Below are 17,671 nucleotides of genomic sequence, written 5' to 3' on the forward strand. Positions count from 1 at the left end.
TAATCGTGATATAGTATTAGTATGAAAATATTTACAAGAATCACGTCAGACATCATAAACACACACTATGAATATTATTCATTTGAACATAATTTATTTCTGATAGTAAAAATTGGAAATCCTGTACCATTTACCCTACTCCTGGATGCCCGGTGCTTGGAAGAATAGCTGGTAGTGCTAGTTTACGTAACAGTCACAGTAGTTGATAAAAACAGAGCACGTGAGCTCAGCCTCAATGGTGGCGCGATCAATAGTCATAGTCATCATCATCAAGGCACGCGCCATACCCTTCCATTTCTCTCTTTGTCGTCGTAGCAAAAGACGCCACAAAACAAAGCCGTTACAATTTTGGTCACTCTTTAGTCTTTTCTCCACCCATCCTTGTCCTGGCTGGCCAACATGTATATAACAACGGCCTCTTCGCTCCTCAGAGCAACCAGGCCTAAACTCTTCTTTCCCTCTCCTTCTAGAAACTTCGCTTCTTTCACTCCCTGCACTTCTTCCTTCTCCGCCACCGCTCGTTCCCTCCTCTGCTCCGTTCCGCGGTGGAGCCACCGCCTCCATTCCGCCTCTCCGCTCACTCCCCGTCCTCGGATCAGCGCCGTCGCCACCATGGGTGCTTCCCTCCTCCTTTCTCTCTCGTAGCGTTTCTTTTTTTGACCTCATATTTTGTTGTTCATTTCTCCAATTCCGTTTTTGAATTTCGCATTTTCGTTTCCATTTTTTGTATTCTGTTTAGCTTTCCTACACGAGTATGTGTTGATTGTTGTAGTGATATTTTTTTATTTCAGTTTTTTTTAAAAAGAATAAATAATATGAGAAAATAAACTCTGCATCTTCAGAGTAATTTTTTTTTCCCTCTAAACCGTCATCTAATCATACACTGTCATATATTTCTTTTGGTAACCACCGTAATACAGTGTCATATATGATAAGATATTTGACTTTTATAAAAATTACCGATAATTTTTTATTGATCAGTGTTAAAAACTTTTCATCCGAGAGTGTAGGTCTATGTTTTGGTAACGAGAGTAAAAGAAAGAAACAACAAAAGGAGATTAATGTATCACGTTTGGTTGGGGGAGTAGTGTAATTTGCATTATCTTGCTGTCATTGTGTGAATTTATATTTATGATGCGCGTATGTTTATAATGTCTAGTGCTGAATTTTGTGTTCTGATTATTGTTCATTTCAGCCAATGAAAATCCTTTCAAGGGAAACTTGACCAGTCTCCCAAAGCCTGGTGGCGGCGAGTTTGGAAAGTTCTACAGTCTTCCTTCTCTCAATGATCCGAGAATTGGTAATTTGCTAACTTGGGTTACCTGGTTTTGTTCATGGTTTGAATCATGTTATTTGTTAAATGTGATGGAGTCTTGATTAAAATACATGATGTTGGTACTTTCATTTTTGTTTTATCTTGTGTCCTGTGTGACACTTTTGTTACTTATGGTATCAACTTTATGCCTGTATAACAGACAGGTTGCCATACTCCATCAGGATTCTCCTTGAATCTGCCATTCGTAATTGTGACAATTTTCAAGTAAAAAAAGAAGATGTTGAGAAGATCCTTGACTGGGAAAACAATTCTACAAAGCAAGTTGAGATTCCATTCAAGCCCGCCCGTGTTCTCTTGCAGGTATCTTGCTAACATCTGGAACCTGGATACAGTGAAATAACTGTGTAGGGATGGGTGATACTCAGTAATATGTTGTTCTTTTGAACTTTTTTTCTCTGCACAGGATTTTACTGGAGTTCCTGCTGTTGTTGACCTGGCTTGCATGCGTGATGCTATGAATAAGCTTGGAAGTGATTCAAATAAGATCAACCCTCTGGTATGCATCTTTCTTATTACACTAGCATGTGCTTTTGTTCTGTATAAATTCATTGATCACAATCACCAAGAGATTTCAAATTTTTAACTCTACATCAGGGAGTGATACATGTACTTTGAAGTTTGAACTCGCAATTCCTTCTGTAATATTACTTCTTATTTGTTATGCACAGTAAAAAAAGTTTTAAATGTCCTTCATTTAAGAAAAAATAGCTTTTATCTAGAATTAACCATTTGTGCTATCTTTACCATATAGCTGCTAAAACTTCTGCAGTTGATAGTATCTGAAAAATATTTTCCAATATATTTAGTTTCCCTAGTTTATTTTTATTTTGGTGGAATTTGGCAATCTTTTAAATAAGGGTCAGAACCAATCAAGATAGAACTAGTATCTTAAATGTTCAAATAATACTTATATATGTCTAAAATTTGCTTAATTTTAATGACAAATGTTGTCTGGTGAATCATTTTTGAAATTATAGATATTTGAGGGAGAATAGGAGACTAGTGGGGAAAACTTCATTTAAATAAAACGTGACGGAAATTCTTCTAAACTAGTTTGACTTAAAAGTACTTCAAAGGTTGAGTGACTACCCACACAAAATTTGTCAACTAACTCCTTTTTCTATGTAGTTATTGGGTTTTTGGAGTTTGAGTAAACACTGTATTAGACATATTTTTCTTATATTTGATGCTTGTTAGAAGTGGCCCTAACTTCTAAGCTATAATTGTGGACAGGTTCCTGTGGATCTTGTCATTGATCATTCAGTTCAAGTTGACGTTACAAGGTCAGATAATGCAGTGCAGGCCAATATGGAGCTTGAATTTCAGAGAAACAAGGAGAGGTTTGCTTTTCTTAAATGGGGGTCAACTGCATTCCGTAACATGCTTGTTGTTCCTCCCGGTTCTGGTATAGTACATCAGGTAAGTTTGGAAACAAAGATGCAAAATGATTTCATGGAATTTAATTGTTCTTTTTATCATTAATGTTGGGGACTTGTAGTTTGATGTCTTGAATTCCAGGTCAATCTTGAATATCTTGGAAGGGTTGTATTCAACAATGAGGGCCTACTCTATCCTGACAGTGTGGTTGGGACTGATTCACATACCACTATGATAGATGGGCTTGGTGTTGCTGGATGGGGAGTTGGAGGTATTGAAGCTGAGGCAGCAATGCTTGGTCAGGTAAATTACCTTGTGATCTTGTTATATAAACATGTAATGCCATGAATGTCAATCTTAATTCTATTCAAAACACTACTGATTAATGAATTTTGATGGCGCACATGACTCGGTAGAAGTGTTTATTTATTTGCTTTATCTTGAAGTGTGATGATTGCTTTGCTGTGTGTGCAATGATACTTAACAGCCTTTGAGCATGGTTTTGCCCGGTGTTGTTGGGTTCAAGTTATCTGGAAAACTACGCAATGGTGTTACAGCAACAGACTTAGTTCTAACTGTGACTCAAATTCTCAGAAAGCATGGTGTTGTGGGGAAATTTGTTGAATTTTATGGTAATTAAGTTCTCTTGAGGTCTACTGTTGCATAAATTTTTCTTCTTTTTTTAAAATTACAGTGATTGTCCTTGCTGATTAACAGTTATTTATTTTGTTCTCTAGGTGATGGTATGGGTGAATTATCTTTGGCTGACAGGGCCACTATTGCCAATATGTCTCCTGAATATGGTGCCACCATGGGCTTCTTCCCTGTGGATCATGTTACACTACAATATCTCAAGTTAACAGGAAGAAGTGATGAGATTGTCAGTGCCATATATCAAACTCATTTACTATGTTCTGATGTGAAGTGTGCTTATAGATCTATTCATCTTCATTTTGTCTGGTTACAGGTGGCCATGATAGAGTCTTATCTCAGGGAAAACAAACTGTTTGTTGACTATAATGAGGTAGCATTAATAGAATGCCATTGCCCCATACACTTATCCTTTTTAACAAAATGACATATGCATACATGCATATTGGAGGTATAGAATGCTAATTTATTTTCAATAAATTCAGCCGCAACAAGACAGAGTGTATTCATCGTATCTTGAATTAAACCTTTCCGATGTTGAACCGTGTATTTCAGGACCAAAGAGGTAAGATCCTATATCTTTCATGTGTTGCCCTGTATTGCAATGTAGGTTTTATTTCAACTTTTATCCTATTAACAATGTAATAATTCATATTAAATGATGTTCTTTGTAGACCCCATGATCGGGTACCTTTGAAAGAAATGAAGGCCGATTGGCATGCTTGTCTTGATAACAAAGTTGGGTTTAAGGTTAGTAATACTGTGATATTCAAAAACCTTATTTTTTATGTTTTGGTCTTATAAGAAGAAAAAATGTTTTTGTAGTCTGTTAAATTAAGTGTTGATAGTTGTAAGCAGAATTGCTATTTCCTACATATTTGTTTTTGTGATAAAATGCTAATTGGGTTCTAAGTCTCACTTTCAGTATTTGTCTGCTGTAATGGACAAACTAATAGCATTGCTTCATTGTCTATGGTTGCTTACCTAGATTTTCATAGTTGAAATTGTTACTTCTGATACAAATTGGTTTTCTCACACAAACTTAAATCATTCTGTTAAAATAACTAAAACCATCAAACCTCGACACTTTTTTTAATTGTTTAATGTAGACAGTAGACCTTCAACTTGCAGATTCAATGCCATTTGCCAAAATCTTTAGAATATACATGGTCTATTTTTATAATGTTTCATCAACTTACTTAATGCCTGAAACAGCAACGCTATCTTACTAATATAGTTGGTGTTCATCAACATCAGTTCTATTCCATTCACATGTTCATTATATTTATCAACTTTTGGTGGCTCTCACTAGCTTGAGCACCAAGCTATTAGTGACCACTTATGCATGATATGTTTTCTGGCCTTTGAAAAAGTCAAGACTCTCATTCATTCTTATCCATGACTCATGTTCCTATTTTTGTGAGACTTTGTTCTGGGGACCTTAACAGCAGCAATGATGTCAAAGCCTCTATTTGGTTTTATGTATGCTTTCTTTCTTATCCTGTGAGTGAGTGTTTGGGAGATCCATGTAAATGGCTGGAGGGGAATCTCCCACAGTATAAGACATTTTTTCTTCATTGTAATTGAATATGCAGAAGTGTAATCATCCATGTTCCAGTGACTGTTGTCTGATGAGAACCCTATAAGATACTTCATTTCTTGAATGTTTTATTTAAATACAGGGATTTGCTATACCAAAAGAGGCACAAGGAAAAGTTGCAAAATTTGATTTCCATGGGCAGCCAGCGGAACTCAAGCATGGCAGTGTTGTGATTGCTGCAATTACAAGCTGTACAAATACATCAAACCCAAGTGTTATGCTTGGTGCTGGTCTTGTTGCAAAAAAGGCTCATGAGCTTGGTTTACAGGTTAGGCACAACAGAATAATATAAAAAACTATGACAATACTACTTCTCTCCTTTTAAGGATGAAGTCCTTATCTTCTGGTGTCTGGTTTTGCTTCACATAATAAAAGGAAAAAATTGTGTCTTTTTGTGTGGTCCTTTTCTTTTCTTGATTCTATTTGTGTGCTGTTTTCACTATTTTGCCAGGTCAATCCTTGGGTTAAAACAAGTCTTGCTCCAGGCTCTGGAGTTGTTACAAAATATCTACTCCAGAGGTATTTTGTGCTTCATATTGAAAGTAATTTGTATTATAATGTAGTCACTTCCCCTCTGCACAATTTAGGGAAAATATATTCTGATCTTTTATTTGTTTCTACTTTTTTGGCAGTGGACTGCAAAAATATCTAAATGAACAAGGTTTTCATATTGTTGGATTTGGCTGTACTACATGTATTGGCAATTCTGGAGAGCTGGAAGAGTCCGTTGCTTCTGCCATCTCAGAAAATGGTCATATTTTGTAACAAAATACAATTTCTTGAACCGCAGCTGATTTCTCTGCAACTTTTAGTTTTCTCAGATATTTTTGTTTGTTTGCAACTTTTAGATATCCTATCAGATATTTTTGTTGCATAATTTTTTTTTCTTTTTTATACCTATAGATACCCTTCTAGTCTCCTAGACATATTTATTGATTTCGTTTTTGTGTGTTCTGATGCAGACATTGTAGCAGCTGCTGTGTTGTCTGGGAATCGTAATTTTGAGGGCCGAGTACATGCATTGACAAGAGCTAACTACCTTGCTTCTCCTCCTCTAGTTGTTGCTTATGCTCTTGCTGGCACGGTATGTATGTCTAATTTATAATCCTAACGTGTATATAATTTGTTTTTGGTTGTTTCTTTTTCTCTGATTTTTATCTTTCTTTGTAAAGTGAAATAGATAGTTGATTCATTCTTTTGAAGTAAATAAAACAGATAAATCATAAAATTATTTCAGGCTAATCACAAGCATTGGTATTGACTGCTAGTTAGTTGCATCATTCTCATTTGTATGTCTGAATCAGCAGATTTGAGCTATGTGTAATGTATTTGGACTCAAGTAAAGTACAAATGCATTGTACATTTCCTTTGTATTCTTCTCAATTTTCTGATAACAAATATGATGGCTTTATTCTAACCTTTTGGATACTTACATCCAGAAGTCTAGTTATGGACTCAAGACATACAATAATAGTTGCAAGTGTGTGCATATGAAACATTAAGGGCCTGTTTGGTTTGATAAAACTTTTTGTTTTCATTTTTTTCACAATTAATTACAAAAAATGCCACTTTGTTTTCACTTTGTTTTATGTTTCCAAAAATTGGTAAAAGCATGGAAAACAATATAACCCCGTTTCACTGTTCCTTGTACAAATTTTTGAAAATTAAAATAAAGGAAAACAAAGAATGTTTTCTCAAATCAAATAGGCCCTACTATTTTGATCATTGTTTTTGTCTAGTGAAAAAGTATTTGACTATGAAATTTGTTATTCGTAAAATTTTTCCTGACAGTGACAGATAATGTCATATAATGAACCAATATTTTTCAATTTTCAAATGTTCTTTTATCTATTGACTATAAAGATTATTTAGAGCCTTCTTTTGTTGGCAGGATACTTATTTTATTTATTTTTATTAAAATAATGATGAAATTTAAGTTAAAAATAAAACCTGAAATGTTGTTGGACCTCAATATAAAATCTTTGGGTCAAATTTCCAGGTTGACATTGACTTTGAGAAGGAGCCAATTGGGACAGGGAAGGATGGAAAGAATGTCTACTTGAGGGATATTTGGCCATCTACTGAAGAAATTGCTAAGGTAATTGATGCCTAATTTTGATATATCTAAGCACACTCAACTGCTGGAATGCTTATTTATTTATGAAACTAAGGAATTTCCACAGAAACACTAGAAGGCTATACTGGTAAGAATAATGAAGAAGAATGCAAAAAAAAAACATTGGCTGAAATTCGCATTCCCCCTATATCTAGCTTTGCTAGCTCCTATCCTTCTCTCTCTTCCATTTCGGTAACTGATTCTCCTTATTGAGATCCTTCATGCGTCACTTTATTGTTTTATGTGGAAACCTTTTTAGTCTGAGGTCCTTGACCAATTTGGTCTACCAATTTGCCCATACCAGAGCACCCTCTACCTGGTGTGGAGTGTGGATTATCAAATTTGCTTACTATATTCAATTTTATCTAAATATACAATGTTATACATGGAAAAATTAACTTTGGGTGACTTTTATCTTAGGTTGTCCAATCCAGTGTGTTGCCTGAGATGTTTCGAAGTACATATGAGGCTATTACCAAAGGGAACCCAATGTGGAATCAACTACAAGTTCCTGCTGACACTCTATACTCATGGGACCCTGACTCAACATATATCCATGAACCCCCTTACTTCAAGAGCATGACCATGGATCCTCCTGGACCTCATGGTGTAAAAGATGCTTATTGCCTACTGAATTTTGGTGACAGTATAACCACTGATCATATTTCTCCAGCTGGAAGCATTCACAAGGACAGTCCTGCTGCCAAATACCTTGTTGAGCATGGGGTGGAACGCAAGGACTTCAATTCTTATGGAAGTCGTCGAGGCAATGATGAGGTGATGGCAAGGGGGACTTTTGCCAACATTCGTCTTGTTAACAAGCTTTTGAATGGGGAAGTTGGCCCGAAGACAATTCACATTCCAACAGGGGAAAAACTTTATGTGTTTGATGCAGCTACGGTGAGTTATGTCCTACTCAAATATGGCAATTTTTTGTTTACTGCTTTATAGCCTTTCAAATGGCAAAACATACTGTATTAGTGTATTTTATTTTTAATGATATTTGCTGGTGCTGATGTTTTTCTATATTTATTTCAAAATACTAGCAGAGATTCAGAGAATGTCTTTATGACAAAATCTCTTCCAAATGCTACATTTGTAACATATCCGTTTACTTCCCTCTATGCATCAACTATCGAGTCTTGTTTGTTCAAATAGATAATACTAAGGGCATGTGAAGATTATCTCTTGATTTGGTAGCAACTCTCCTTTAATGACGTGGTGGAGGGTATTATTGTGGCTCTAAATCCACTGTGTACTGTGCATGAAATACAATTCCCCCTTTTCTTCTCTCAAGAAAAAAGAGAATTAGTGACTCCCATTGTACCAGAGACTGTGACAGGCCATCATTTTCTAATCCCCTGGAATTGTTCTCTCATGCCAGAGATACAAGGCTTCTGGGCAAGACACCATTGTGCTAGCTGGAGCTGAATATGGCAGTGGAAGTTCTAGAGATTGGGCTGCCAAGGGTCCAATGCTACTGGTGAGTTCCTTTATATATTATAATTTGAATTTTCTATTTTTCTTTCTTAAAGCATAAAGGTTAAATTCCTGGTGGTTGATGACAATTGCATTTCAACAACAGGGAGTCAAAGCTGTGATAGCCAAGAGTTTCGAGAGAATTCATCGCAGTAACTTGGTAGGAATGGGTATCATTCCTCTTTGCTTCAAACCCGGTGAGGATGCGGACACATTGGGATTAACTGGTCATGAACGTTATACAATTGAACTACCAAGTATTATCAATGAGATTAGGCCTGGCCAAGATGTGACAGTCACAACCGATAATGGAAAATCTTTCACTTGCACAGCACGCTTTGACACTGAGGTAATTTAACCTTCTCATTGATGCATTTTTTTTATGGTCGCATCGCATACTAGAGCTTCACTGTTGTATTTTCAGGTCGAACTTGCTTACTTCAACCACGGAGGCATACTTCCATATGTCATAAGGAACCTCATTAAGCAGTGAAGCCATAGCCGATTGAAAATTCCAAGGTCATTGTTCCCATATGCTTTTAAAGTTGTAAAATGTGAGAATAATTTTCTGAGAGATAGGAAAAGATCCCTTTTTTTAGAGGGGGATTTCGACAGTTTTCAAGCTTATTAATTATTAGACCAGACCGGTAAACGGTGATTCATTTGATTGTGCGATAACCCTGCCCCTTGAAAATGGGGACAATTGTGTAAAAGCCGACGTGAAGTGTGAACCCTGTCAATTGCGCGCGGCACTCGGTCTGCTAATGCAGTGTTATGGTAGTGAAAATTTCTTTCTTTAGGCTTTGTTTGCATATACGATGAACAGCTGAGTAGAGTAGAATAATACGTAGAAAATGGAATAAGATTAAGTTTGAATCAAAGGTTAGAAATTTAAGTTTTAATAATTTCATTTTGTGAACTAAGTTTTAAAAGCAAGTCTCTCATTTTTTCTATGTCAAATTGAGTTTTAGGGTAAAATTATGGCAAAATTTAAAATTGCCTTAAAAGGTATACCTCATATTATACTTTACAGTGATTTGAGGAAGCTTATATTATTTCATTAGACTAAAATACCCCAACTTAAGTGTATTGATAAACAATTAATCAGAAGAGAGAGAAAAACATTAATGAAATGAGTATTTATTTTTATAATTAAATTAATTGTTTTTCCTAATTCTTATGAATTAAATAATTGAATCTTATATTATCTCATTTTCACATTTTTTAATGTTTTAACTTTTTATTTTTTCCTTAAAATATTTGATGTTTTAGAATTTCAAAGTCTAATTAATGAATTTTTCACAAGTATATCCTTGTTTAATTTAATATCTATTATTAGTGATGCAAATATTAAATATTAATATATTAAATAAGGTCATTTTAATCCAAATATAATAATTTTTTATTTTATTAAATATTTTTTAATCTATGTGTAATAACCCTAAGTATTGAAAGATACGAGAAAGAGGTGATAAATAACAACAAAGAAAGTATAATGATATCATTAATTAATATTTGAATTGAAGCATTTATTAAATTGGTTATGGTGACATTAGATTTTAGAAGAAGAAAAGTTTTTATTTGGATATGTAAAATTGAATTTTTCATGTCTTTTTTATCCTCTTTGTAATAACAAAATTCATTGATTATTATGTATTCATTTATTATATTTTTTTATTTTTAATTCATGTATTAGAGATGTCATAAACAAAAATATTTTAGACAACATTATCTTTTGTGTTTATTTTTTTTCTCAACCTATTATATTTCAATTTTAAATTTATCTCTTTTTTCTCTTATTGTTGAAGTAAGTTTTTCGAAAATTTACTAAGGGAACACTGAGTAGAAGAATTTTGTTGGGTTTCCTAAAAATCATAGGTTGAAAAACTTAAGAGATGTTTAGTAAGAGAGAAGTTTTTGGTTTTTAAGAATTATAGATTGAAAAACTTAATTTCTCGTGGCTAATATGTATTTAAAAAAAATAACATTCTTGGGAAAGGATGTTTCTTAAATATTTTTTTTCATGAAAACCTTTTCATGGGAGGAGGTGAGAATCTTATTTTTCCTACTTTAATTTTTCTTTTAATACAGTACAAACATTATGTTTATAAAATGTGCGTAATTCTTTGGTTTCTAGAAAATTTATCTAAAAATTCTTAATAGATAACCAAACAAGTTCCATTCATTCTTAGAAAATGTGACTCACATGATTTATGGAATTATGATTTTTAGGCATGAAAATACTTTTTCTCTATCAAATGTTTTCTTAATTTCCCAAGTTTGATTTGCATTTAAAAAAAAATAACATTCTTGAGAAAAAATGTTTTTTATGAATATTTTTTAATTAATATTTTCACAAAAACTTTCCCATAAGAAAATGAAGATTTTATTTTTCTAAGTTTAATTTTTTTATTACGGTAAAAAATGATGGTATTTTTTATTAAATTATATAATATGATAAATAATCAATAAAATATGTATAACTCTTTAATTTCTAAAAAATTTATGGAAAGATTATCAATAATTAATCAAGCACATTTTATTTATTATTACCCGCCAAATGCTGCGGAAACAAAAATGAAAAAAAAGTATTGGTTGTGTAAAAAAAAAAAAGGAGCATGTTGACGTGGCACGTAGCCCTAGTTGACGTTGGTCCTCCACACGCCCCAGAAAAAATCACCAACATCGCATCACTCGATCTCACTAATCCTTTCTCTTCTCAGTTCTCTCGTTAGTATTCTTCCAATCTCCGTCGATCACCACTAACACCACCATGTCGTGGCTCCTCCGATCCACCAAGTCAAAACTCCTCTCTTCCTCATCTTCACTTTCTAGAACCTTCCCCTCTCTCTCACGCTCCGGCCCCACACTTGACCTCCCTCAGATCGGAGCCATCTCTCCCCTCCCCGATCTCTTCCACCGCAGCACCGCTACCATGCCTTTCGGTAGTTCGCCCTTCCCTCTCACTTTTTTCTTTCTTTTAATTCGTTGCTTTTTATTTCATCAAATCCGTTAAGATATTTTCTTTTTTAAAGTTCCGTTCTGATAACCACGTAAATTGACGAAACATAAATAAATAGGGTTATTAGTAATCACGCGAAGAGAGTAGTTTGGTTATCAGTAAAGACTTTTTTTTTTTATTTCAGGATTTTCTTAATTCGTGTTTCGTTGATTTGGTGAAATCGTGTGATTTGTGTTGCCTTATGAGCTTAATTTGTTTCTAATAGCTGGAGCTGAGTTTTTTTTTTTGGTTCTGATTTTGTCGTTTGTTTTGATGCTTATGCCGTTTCAGCGAAGGAAAACGCTTCCGGTGGAAACTTGGCCGGTCTTCCCAAAGTTCCTGCGAATACGCTTGGCAGTGACTCTAATGCGATCAATTCTCCGGTATGCGTCTTTCTCGTTCCGCTTGCTTGTGCTTTTTGTTCCCTGTGAAGTCACTGATAAAGAGATTTCAAATATGTTACATGTACCTTTAACTTGTAGTGATTGCTTGTCTAAAGTTACTTTTGTAAAGTTACCATAAGTTAAAAATCATCTTTTGGAGAAGCTAATACGAGAGAGCTTCTACAAATTAACTTATGCATAAGTTAATTCTAGCTTTTATGGAGAAGCTCATTCATTTTTATCCAAACAGGTCCTAAGAGAACTTGTCTTTCCTGCTGCAACTTTGATTTATTTAGATTAGATTAGTCTGATTAGATGTAACCATTTTGCTCCCTCTTTACTTTGTAGCTGCTGAAATGTTCTCAAGTTGATATAAGACTAATGGGTTCTGGTCATGCATATGAAGTATGTTGGAGTCAGAAGTTAAAGCTAGTTGCTGTTGTTGTTTAGTTGTCCACTAGTCCTGGTTACTATTATAACTTTTGGGGAGGTTTGGCAAAATTTGAAATTTGGTGAGAATTGTTCAAGTTCAAACTAGTTTCTTAAGTTTGAAAATTGCACTAACTTGAAATTGTTATGTCTGAAATTTGACTGGATTAATGACAAATATGAATTTGAAGTTGTATGAGAGAGAAAGGGAGACAGGTTACTTTGATTTAAATTGATGGTAGAAAGCAACTTCATGGGTTTATTTTGTGCTAGTTTTTAGTATGATATTAGAACTGGTCCTTCAATTTTTGAGTGATAACCAAACCTTAAATTTCAAAACTAATTTACAGCATACCTATTCGTTGGGGTTTTGACCCCCTAGACGTCTTTTTCGTTAGATGCTATACTTATTATCTTATGTGGTTCTGAGCAATAAATGCTGGCTGCTAGTTGTTGTCATAGTAGTTAATCCTGTGCAATTGCAGTACTATTGTGGTGGGCATTGAGTCACAGTGCTGGCTTCTACAATTTCAAGTTTTTGGGTTTTCTGTTTGTGGCCATGACAGTTGCTATCATGCCTGAAATAATGAGTTTTCAACTTTTCATGGCATTAGTACGTTAATAGTGGATGCAACTTGTAAATGGGATGAAAAACTCTGTTTGTCCTTCGAAGCTGTGTCATTTAGGGGTGTTTGGCTGGTGGCCAACATCACCATCCCCTTCCCCACTAATTGAATCAAACTTTTCAAAATGAAACCCTAGTCTATTTCAATGACTCTTGTCAGCTCTTTGGCCGAGTGAACCACCCACATCCACTGTTTTATGGTGCTGTCTCCGACATTCTCGGGTGACATTGTCTGGTTTCCTGTCAATCATGACTTCTGTGTAAATGCCCTGTTCTCTGTGACAGTGCTCTGTGCCTCTGTTCTATATCTGAGATTGTGACTGTTGGGATTCCATATGTTTTTCATTTTGATTTTAGTTGCTCTTGTGTTCTCTTCTGCCCTCTAAAAAAATTTATGATGTCTTTAATTTTGCGTTCAGTATAAAGTTGTCTTCAATTGAGTATTTTAAATTTTTTGAGCATTTTTTTCCATGAAACATAATTCTTTATGTCTAATATTTATAATTTTGCTGGAGCAGTTTCCCACTATCTGCTATCCCACTATAATGTTTTTGGGAATAGCCACTATGCAGATTGATAACTATGATTGTTGTGGTCATTGACAAAATTATCTTTAGCTAAACCTTCTGCATGATGCTCTTACTAGGTTGTGATTTCTTTTTGTAGATTTTGTGGACAAAGTTTTTTTTTTTGTTCTATTGATGATTGTATTTGGACTAAATAGTTGCCAATAAATAGCAAGCTGTGTCAGGGAAATTAAGTGCTAGAAAGGGAAGGATAACTTTTCTTCCCTCAACAACAGGGCTAGCCAGTCTAGACTGCCTAAACTTAACGATCTACTTTAAATGTAAATCACCTAAACTTTACGATTATTATCTAATAAAAACAGGAATCAGATAATAATCTTAACAGCCAGCTGGAACCAGATTTCCACACCTTTTCTTCTGTGTATGTATCAACTATCAAGTCTTTCTTATTTGGGTTGATTATAGTGATTTCTTATTGCAAGCATTGCAAAACATGATGTTTTGCCGAGGACATATGTAGCTGTGAACTGTTTCTTATCTCTAGGTTTAGTGGTACTGGTACCTCCTCTTTTGAGGACATATGGAAGGTATAATTGCAAATGTAAATCCAGAGTCTAATCTTGCCCAAAATACAATTTCTTTGTTTCTTATCTTTTTTCTATAATACCAAAAAGAAATTGAACTGGTGCATGCCATTACGTCTGAGAATGTGATACACAAAAATTGATTTAGCTCTGTTTAGTATCTAATTCCTGTGGAATTGTTCTCTTTTGTCAGAGGTACAAAGCTTCTGGACTGGACACGAATGTGCTGGCTGGAGCTAGATGTGTCTCTGGAGTTTGGGCTGCACAGGGTCCAATGCGATTGGTGAGTACCTATATTATAAGTTATCTGTGATTGAGTTGAGCCTATGTGGCTTCTGTTACTTGGCTGATGACATTTTCATTCATTAGGTAGTCAATACCGTGATGGCTAGAAGTTTTGAGAGAAGTATGGAAGCTGGCACATTGGGAATGATTGGTCATAAACGTTTTATGAGTGACATCCCAAGTAAAACCAGTGAGACAAACCTATCTGGTTTTCGTCCGCTATCTCCTCATCTTCCTCTTTATCAGCCCCAACTTTCTTCGACCCTCTCAATTTTCAATAGAATTGCTGGAGCTTTCCTAGCCGGTGTCATTTTGCTTTTTTATATGATCTATATGAAATTGGGTTTGGTTAGCCTCACCTATGACTCTTTCTACCAGTTCATATTTTATTCATCAAAACTCAACCTGCTTGTCATGGAGATTTCTGCCTTAGCCGTGTCCTATCATCTGTATAGTGCAATTCGTCATTTATTCTTATGATTAGAATCAACAATTGACACCTGAACTGTACGTTTGAACCTGAGGTAATCTATGTTTTTCCTTGATTCATGTTTAACTATTTTTGGCTGCATTTATTAGAGCCTGGTGTGCTCTGTAAATCAGGGTTTGCTTGGGGTTGAGTCATGTTTAACTTTTTCTTACCATGTATAACATGTATTTTCAGGTGGAACTTTGCATAATTCGACCTTGGAGGCATGCATCCATATGTCTGTCAGTCATAAGGAACTTCATTAAGAAATGTGAATTTGCTTTATTGTAGTTATGTATTATTGACTTAATAATTACAATTCTGGCACAACTTTCTGTTTAGTGCTGAGCATAACTGCATCTATTTTGCACCTGACACTTGGTCATGCTTTTTTGCAGCCCTCTCAAATTGCTGTAAGTAAATGTTGCATTTAATAAATGCATTTGAGTTTTGGTGACTCTTGAAATGCATTATCCCTTGTACGATGCAAGACATTTTTTTGGCAGGGTATTCAAGGCATTATTCATTGCTTATTCTTTTATTTCGGAAGAAATATGAATGAAGTTTATAGTAAACTAGGGGTCGTGAAAAACAATAGAGATTTGAATAAAATAATTATGGTAGTTAGGAGAGGGGAACATTTTTTAAGGCATGAACCGCCAGGGCCGGCCCAACGTATTTAAAGGTTTTAAGCGAATTTTAAAATAGATCTTTTAGTCTAATGATTTTTTTTGAACAAAAACTAATATTTTTATTGAAAATTTATTTTTTGAGCTTTTAACGATGTAAAGTTATTTATTATAATCGATTTCCTTTAACATTTCTTTTTCAATCGATATTAAAGTTAACCCATTCAATTTTTTTTGAAACATTATTGATCTTAAATAAGATTTAACAACTTTATTATCATTATTCTTATCAAATTATTTTTTTCTATAAATAACACGACTTTCTCGAAACTTAGGTTTTATATTCATTTCAGTAGTAATTTCTTTTGTAGAAATTATAGTATTTTCAAATTCATCTTTTCTATAGTTTTCAAAAAAAGAAGAAGAAAGAAATAAGATATTTCAATTGTTCTATAGCAATGTCCATACACATTTTTTTTATTGTAACTTTTTACTAATGGAGTTTACAACAAATAATATCTCATACCGAATAGTCATACTTAATAAAAACTCAAAATTTTGAAGCTCATAAGTTACTAAACAATTAGTTTCGTCTTTTATTTCAAGATCATAATTAATTTCACCTAATTTTAATAAAGCATGTCTTATTTGTGAAGTTTGAAATCTTAAGACTTATACTTTCAATACGACTTTCTCATCGTGTTTGTGACAATGATTTGAGAGTTAGGTTAGGAATATGATCTTGTAGAATTTTTCATCTTTTTGTTGAAGAAGAAAATAGAGTATATACGTGTTGTAGTATTCCAAAAAAAGATGTAACTTTAGCACAAGAGTTAATCACACCACATAGTATCAAATTTAGATTATGACAACCATATGGAGTATAAAATAATCCAGGACGAATGTCTAAAATTATTTTTTACACACCTTGATGTTTTTCTTTCATATTTGATCCATTATCATAACCTTGTCCTCTTAAGTTACTAATATGAAGTCCAATATTATTTTTCATTCATAATAGCATCAAAAAGACATTTTTCAAGTGTATCATCTACTTTTAAAGATTCTAAAAAATATTCAAAAACTTGTATTTGAGTTGAAGAAACATCTATACACTGAATACAAAAGACATTTGTTCTTGATGACTTGCATTAGGAGTATAATCAAGTATGATTGAAAAATATTTTGCATTTTTAATATTTTTTTATAATATTTGTTTTAATTTCACTTACTAACAAATTTCTCAATTCATCTTGTATCCTATGTCCAATGTAATGGTTATGAATTTTATTATCTTTAATTCAACGAATATGTTCTTGCATTATAGGATCAAATTCTATAATCATTTCAATTATACTTACAAAGTTTCTAGTACTTTCTTAGTAAATTCTTTCATCTGTTCCACGAAATGGTAAGTTATTTTTTACAAGAGTTTTAACCGTAGCAATAACTCTAAATAAAATATTTCTCCAATGTTCTCTGTTTCTATTTATTTGTTCTTGAACATGTTTTTCAATTATTTTAATTTTTAGTAGCCTTGTTTCTAAGTCAATCCATAAAGTCATATTAGCAATGTGCTCATTACTTATGATTCCTCAAGAAAAATTAATATTTCTCCAATCCCTACTACCTTCATTAGCTAATTTAGTTGTACTAGGAACAAGATTAAACAATTTGCAACAAAAACAAAAAGACTTTATCCAAATCTTGAGAATAAATTAACCATCTTTTTTTCATGTTGTTCACCATTAGACAACTTATGAATGTAAAATGATTAAGAAAAGTGTCTTGAGAATTCATCCTTAGGAAAATCTATATTAGTAATTTTAATAGGACTTTTTTCTACTAATAAATCTCTCAAACTTGTACTAATATTTGTCCATTGACTTGGATCATATATATTTTTAATAGTTGTTTTTTTTAATTTATTAATTTCTTCTTCTTTTGCATTTTAAGTTTGGAAATCAATATAATCTTGTTCATTAACTAATAATACTTCTTCACTATCTTCATTTTCATCAATTATTACTTGTTAACTTGTTCATTAACTAATACTTTTTCTCTATTTTCATTTTCATCAATTTATACATTGTTAACTTTCATTCAACGAACAATTACTTATATTTTTAGATTTATTTTTATGTTTTGATAAATCTATCTAGAGTCACTTTTTGTGATTC

The 17,671-nt window shown here is 33.5% G+C and overlaps 2 protein-coding genes across 3 annotated transcripts; both read left to right on the forward strand.

Annotated features, from left to right (window-relative positions):
* Nucleotides 1–220: 220 nt before the first annotated feature.
* On the forward strand, nt 221–9,369 carry LOC114380291 (aconitate hydratase, cytoplasmic-like). Of its 2 annotated transcripts, XM_028339289.1 has the most exons (20): nt 226–616; nt 1,196–1,300; nt 1,476–1,636; nt 1,740–1,832; nt 2,570–2,755; nt 2,855–3,016; nt 3,201–3,345; nt 3,451–3,593; nt 3,681–3,737; nt 3,850–3,929; nt 4,039–4,114; nt 5,047–5,232; nt 5,416–5,483; nt 5,597–5,715; nt 5,927–6,048; nt 6,964–7,062; nt 7,501–7,980; nt 8,465–8,563; nt 8,666–8,908; nt 8,984–9,369. In XM_028339289.1, the coding sequence occupies exons 1-20, from the start codon at nt 400–402 to the stop codon at nt 9,050–9,052; spliced, it is 2,910 nt and encodes a 969-aa protein (XP_028195090.1). In that variant the 5' UTR covers nt 226–399; the 3' UTR covers nt 9,053–9,369. The 2 variants fall into 2 exon arrangements, with proteins under 2 accessions (XP_028195091.1, XP_028195090.1); XM_028339290.1 differs by lacking the exons at nt 8,465–8,563; nt 8,666–8,908; nt 8,984–9,369 and adding an exon at nt 8,130–8,455 and having other exon boundaries at nt 221–616.
* A 1,846-nt stretch (nt 9,370–11,215) lies between these two features.
* LOC114380483 (succinate dehydrogenase subunit 3-1, mitochondrial-like) lies at nt 11,216–15,352 on the forward strand. The gene is made up of 5 exons (XM_028339562.1): nt 11,216–11,504; nt 11,852–11,943; nt 14,302–14,391; nt 14,478–14,917; nt 15,058–15,352. Exons 1-4 carry the CDS (start codon nt 11,333–11,335, stop codon nt 14,871–14,873), a joined length of 750 nt encoding a protein of 249 aa, XP_028195363.1. The 5' UTR covers nt 11,216–11,332; the 3' UTR covers nt 14,874–14,917; nt 15,058–15,352.
* Nucleotides 15,353–17,671: the final 2,319 nt, after the last annotated feature.

Source organism: Glycine soja, chromosome 12 (genome assembly GCF_004193775.1).
Source record: "Glycine soja cultivar W05 chromosome 12, ASM419377v2, whole genome shotgun sequence".
Taxonomy (NCBI): Eukaryota; Viridiplantae; Streptophyta; class Magnoliopsida; order Fabales; family Fabaceae; genus Glycine; species Glycine soja.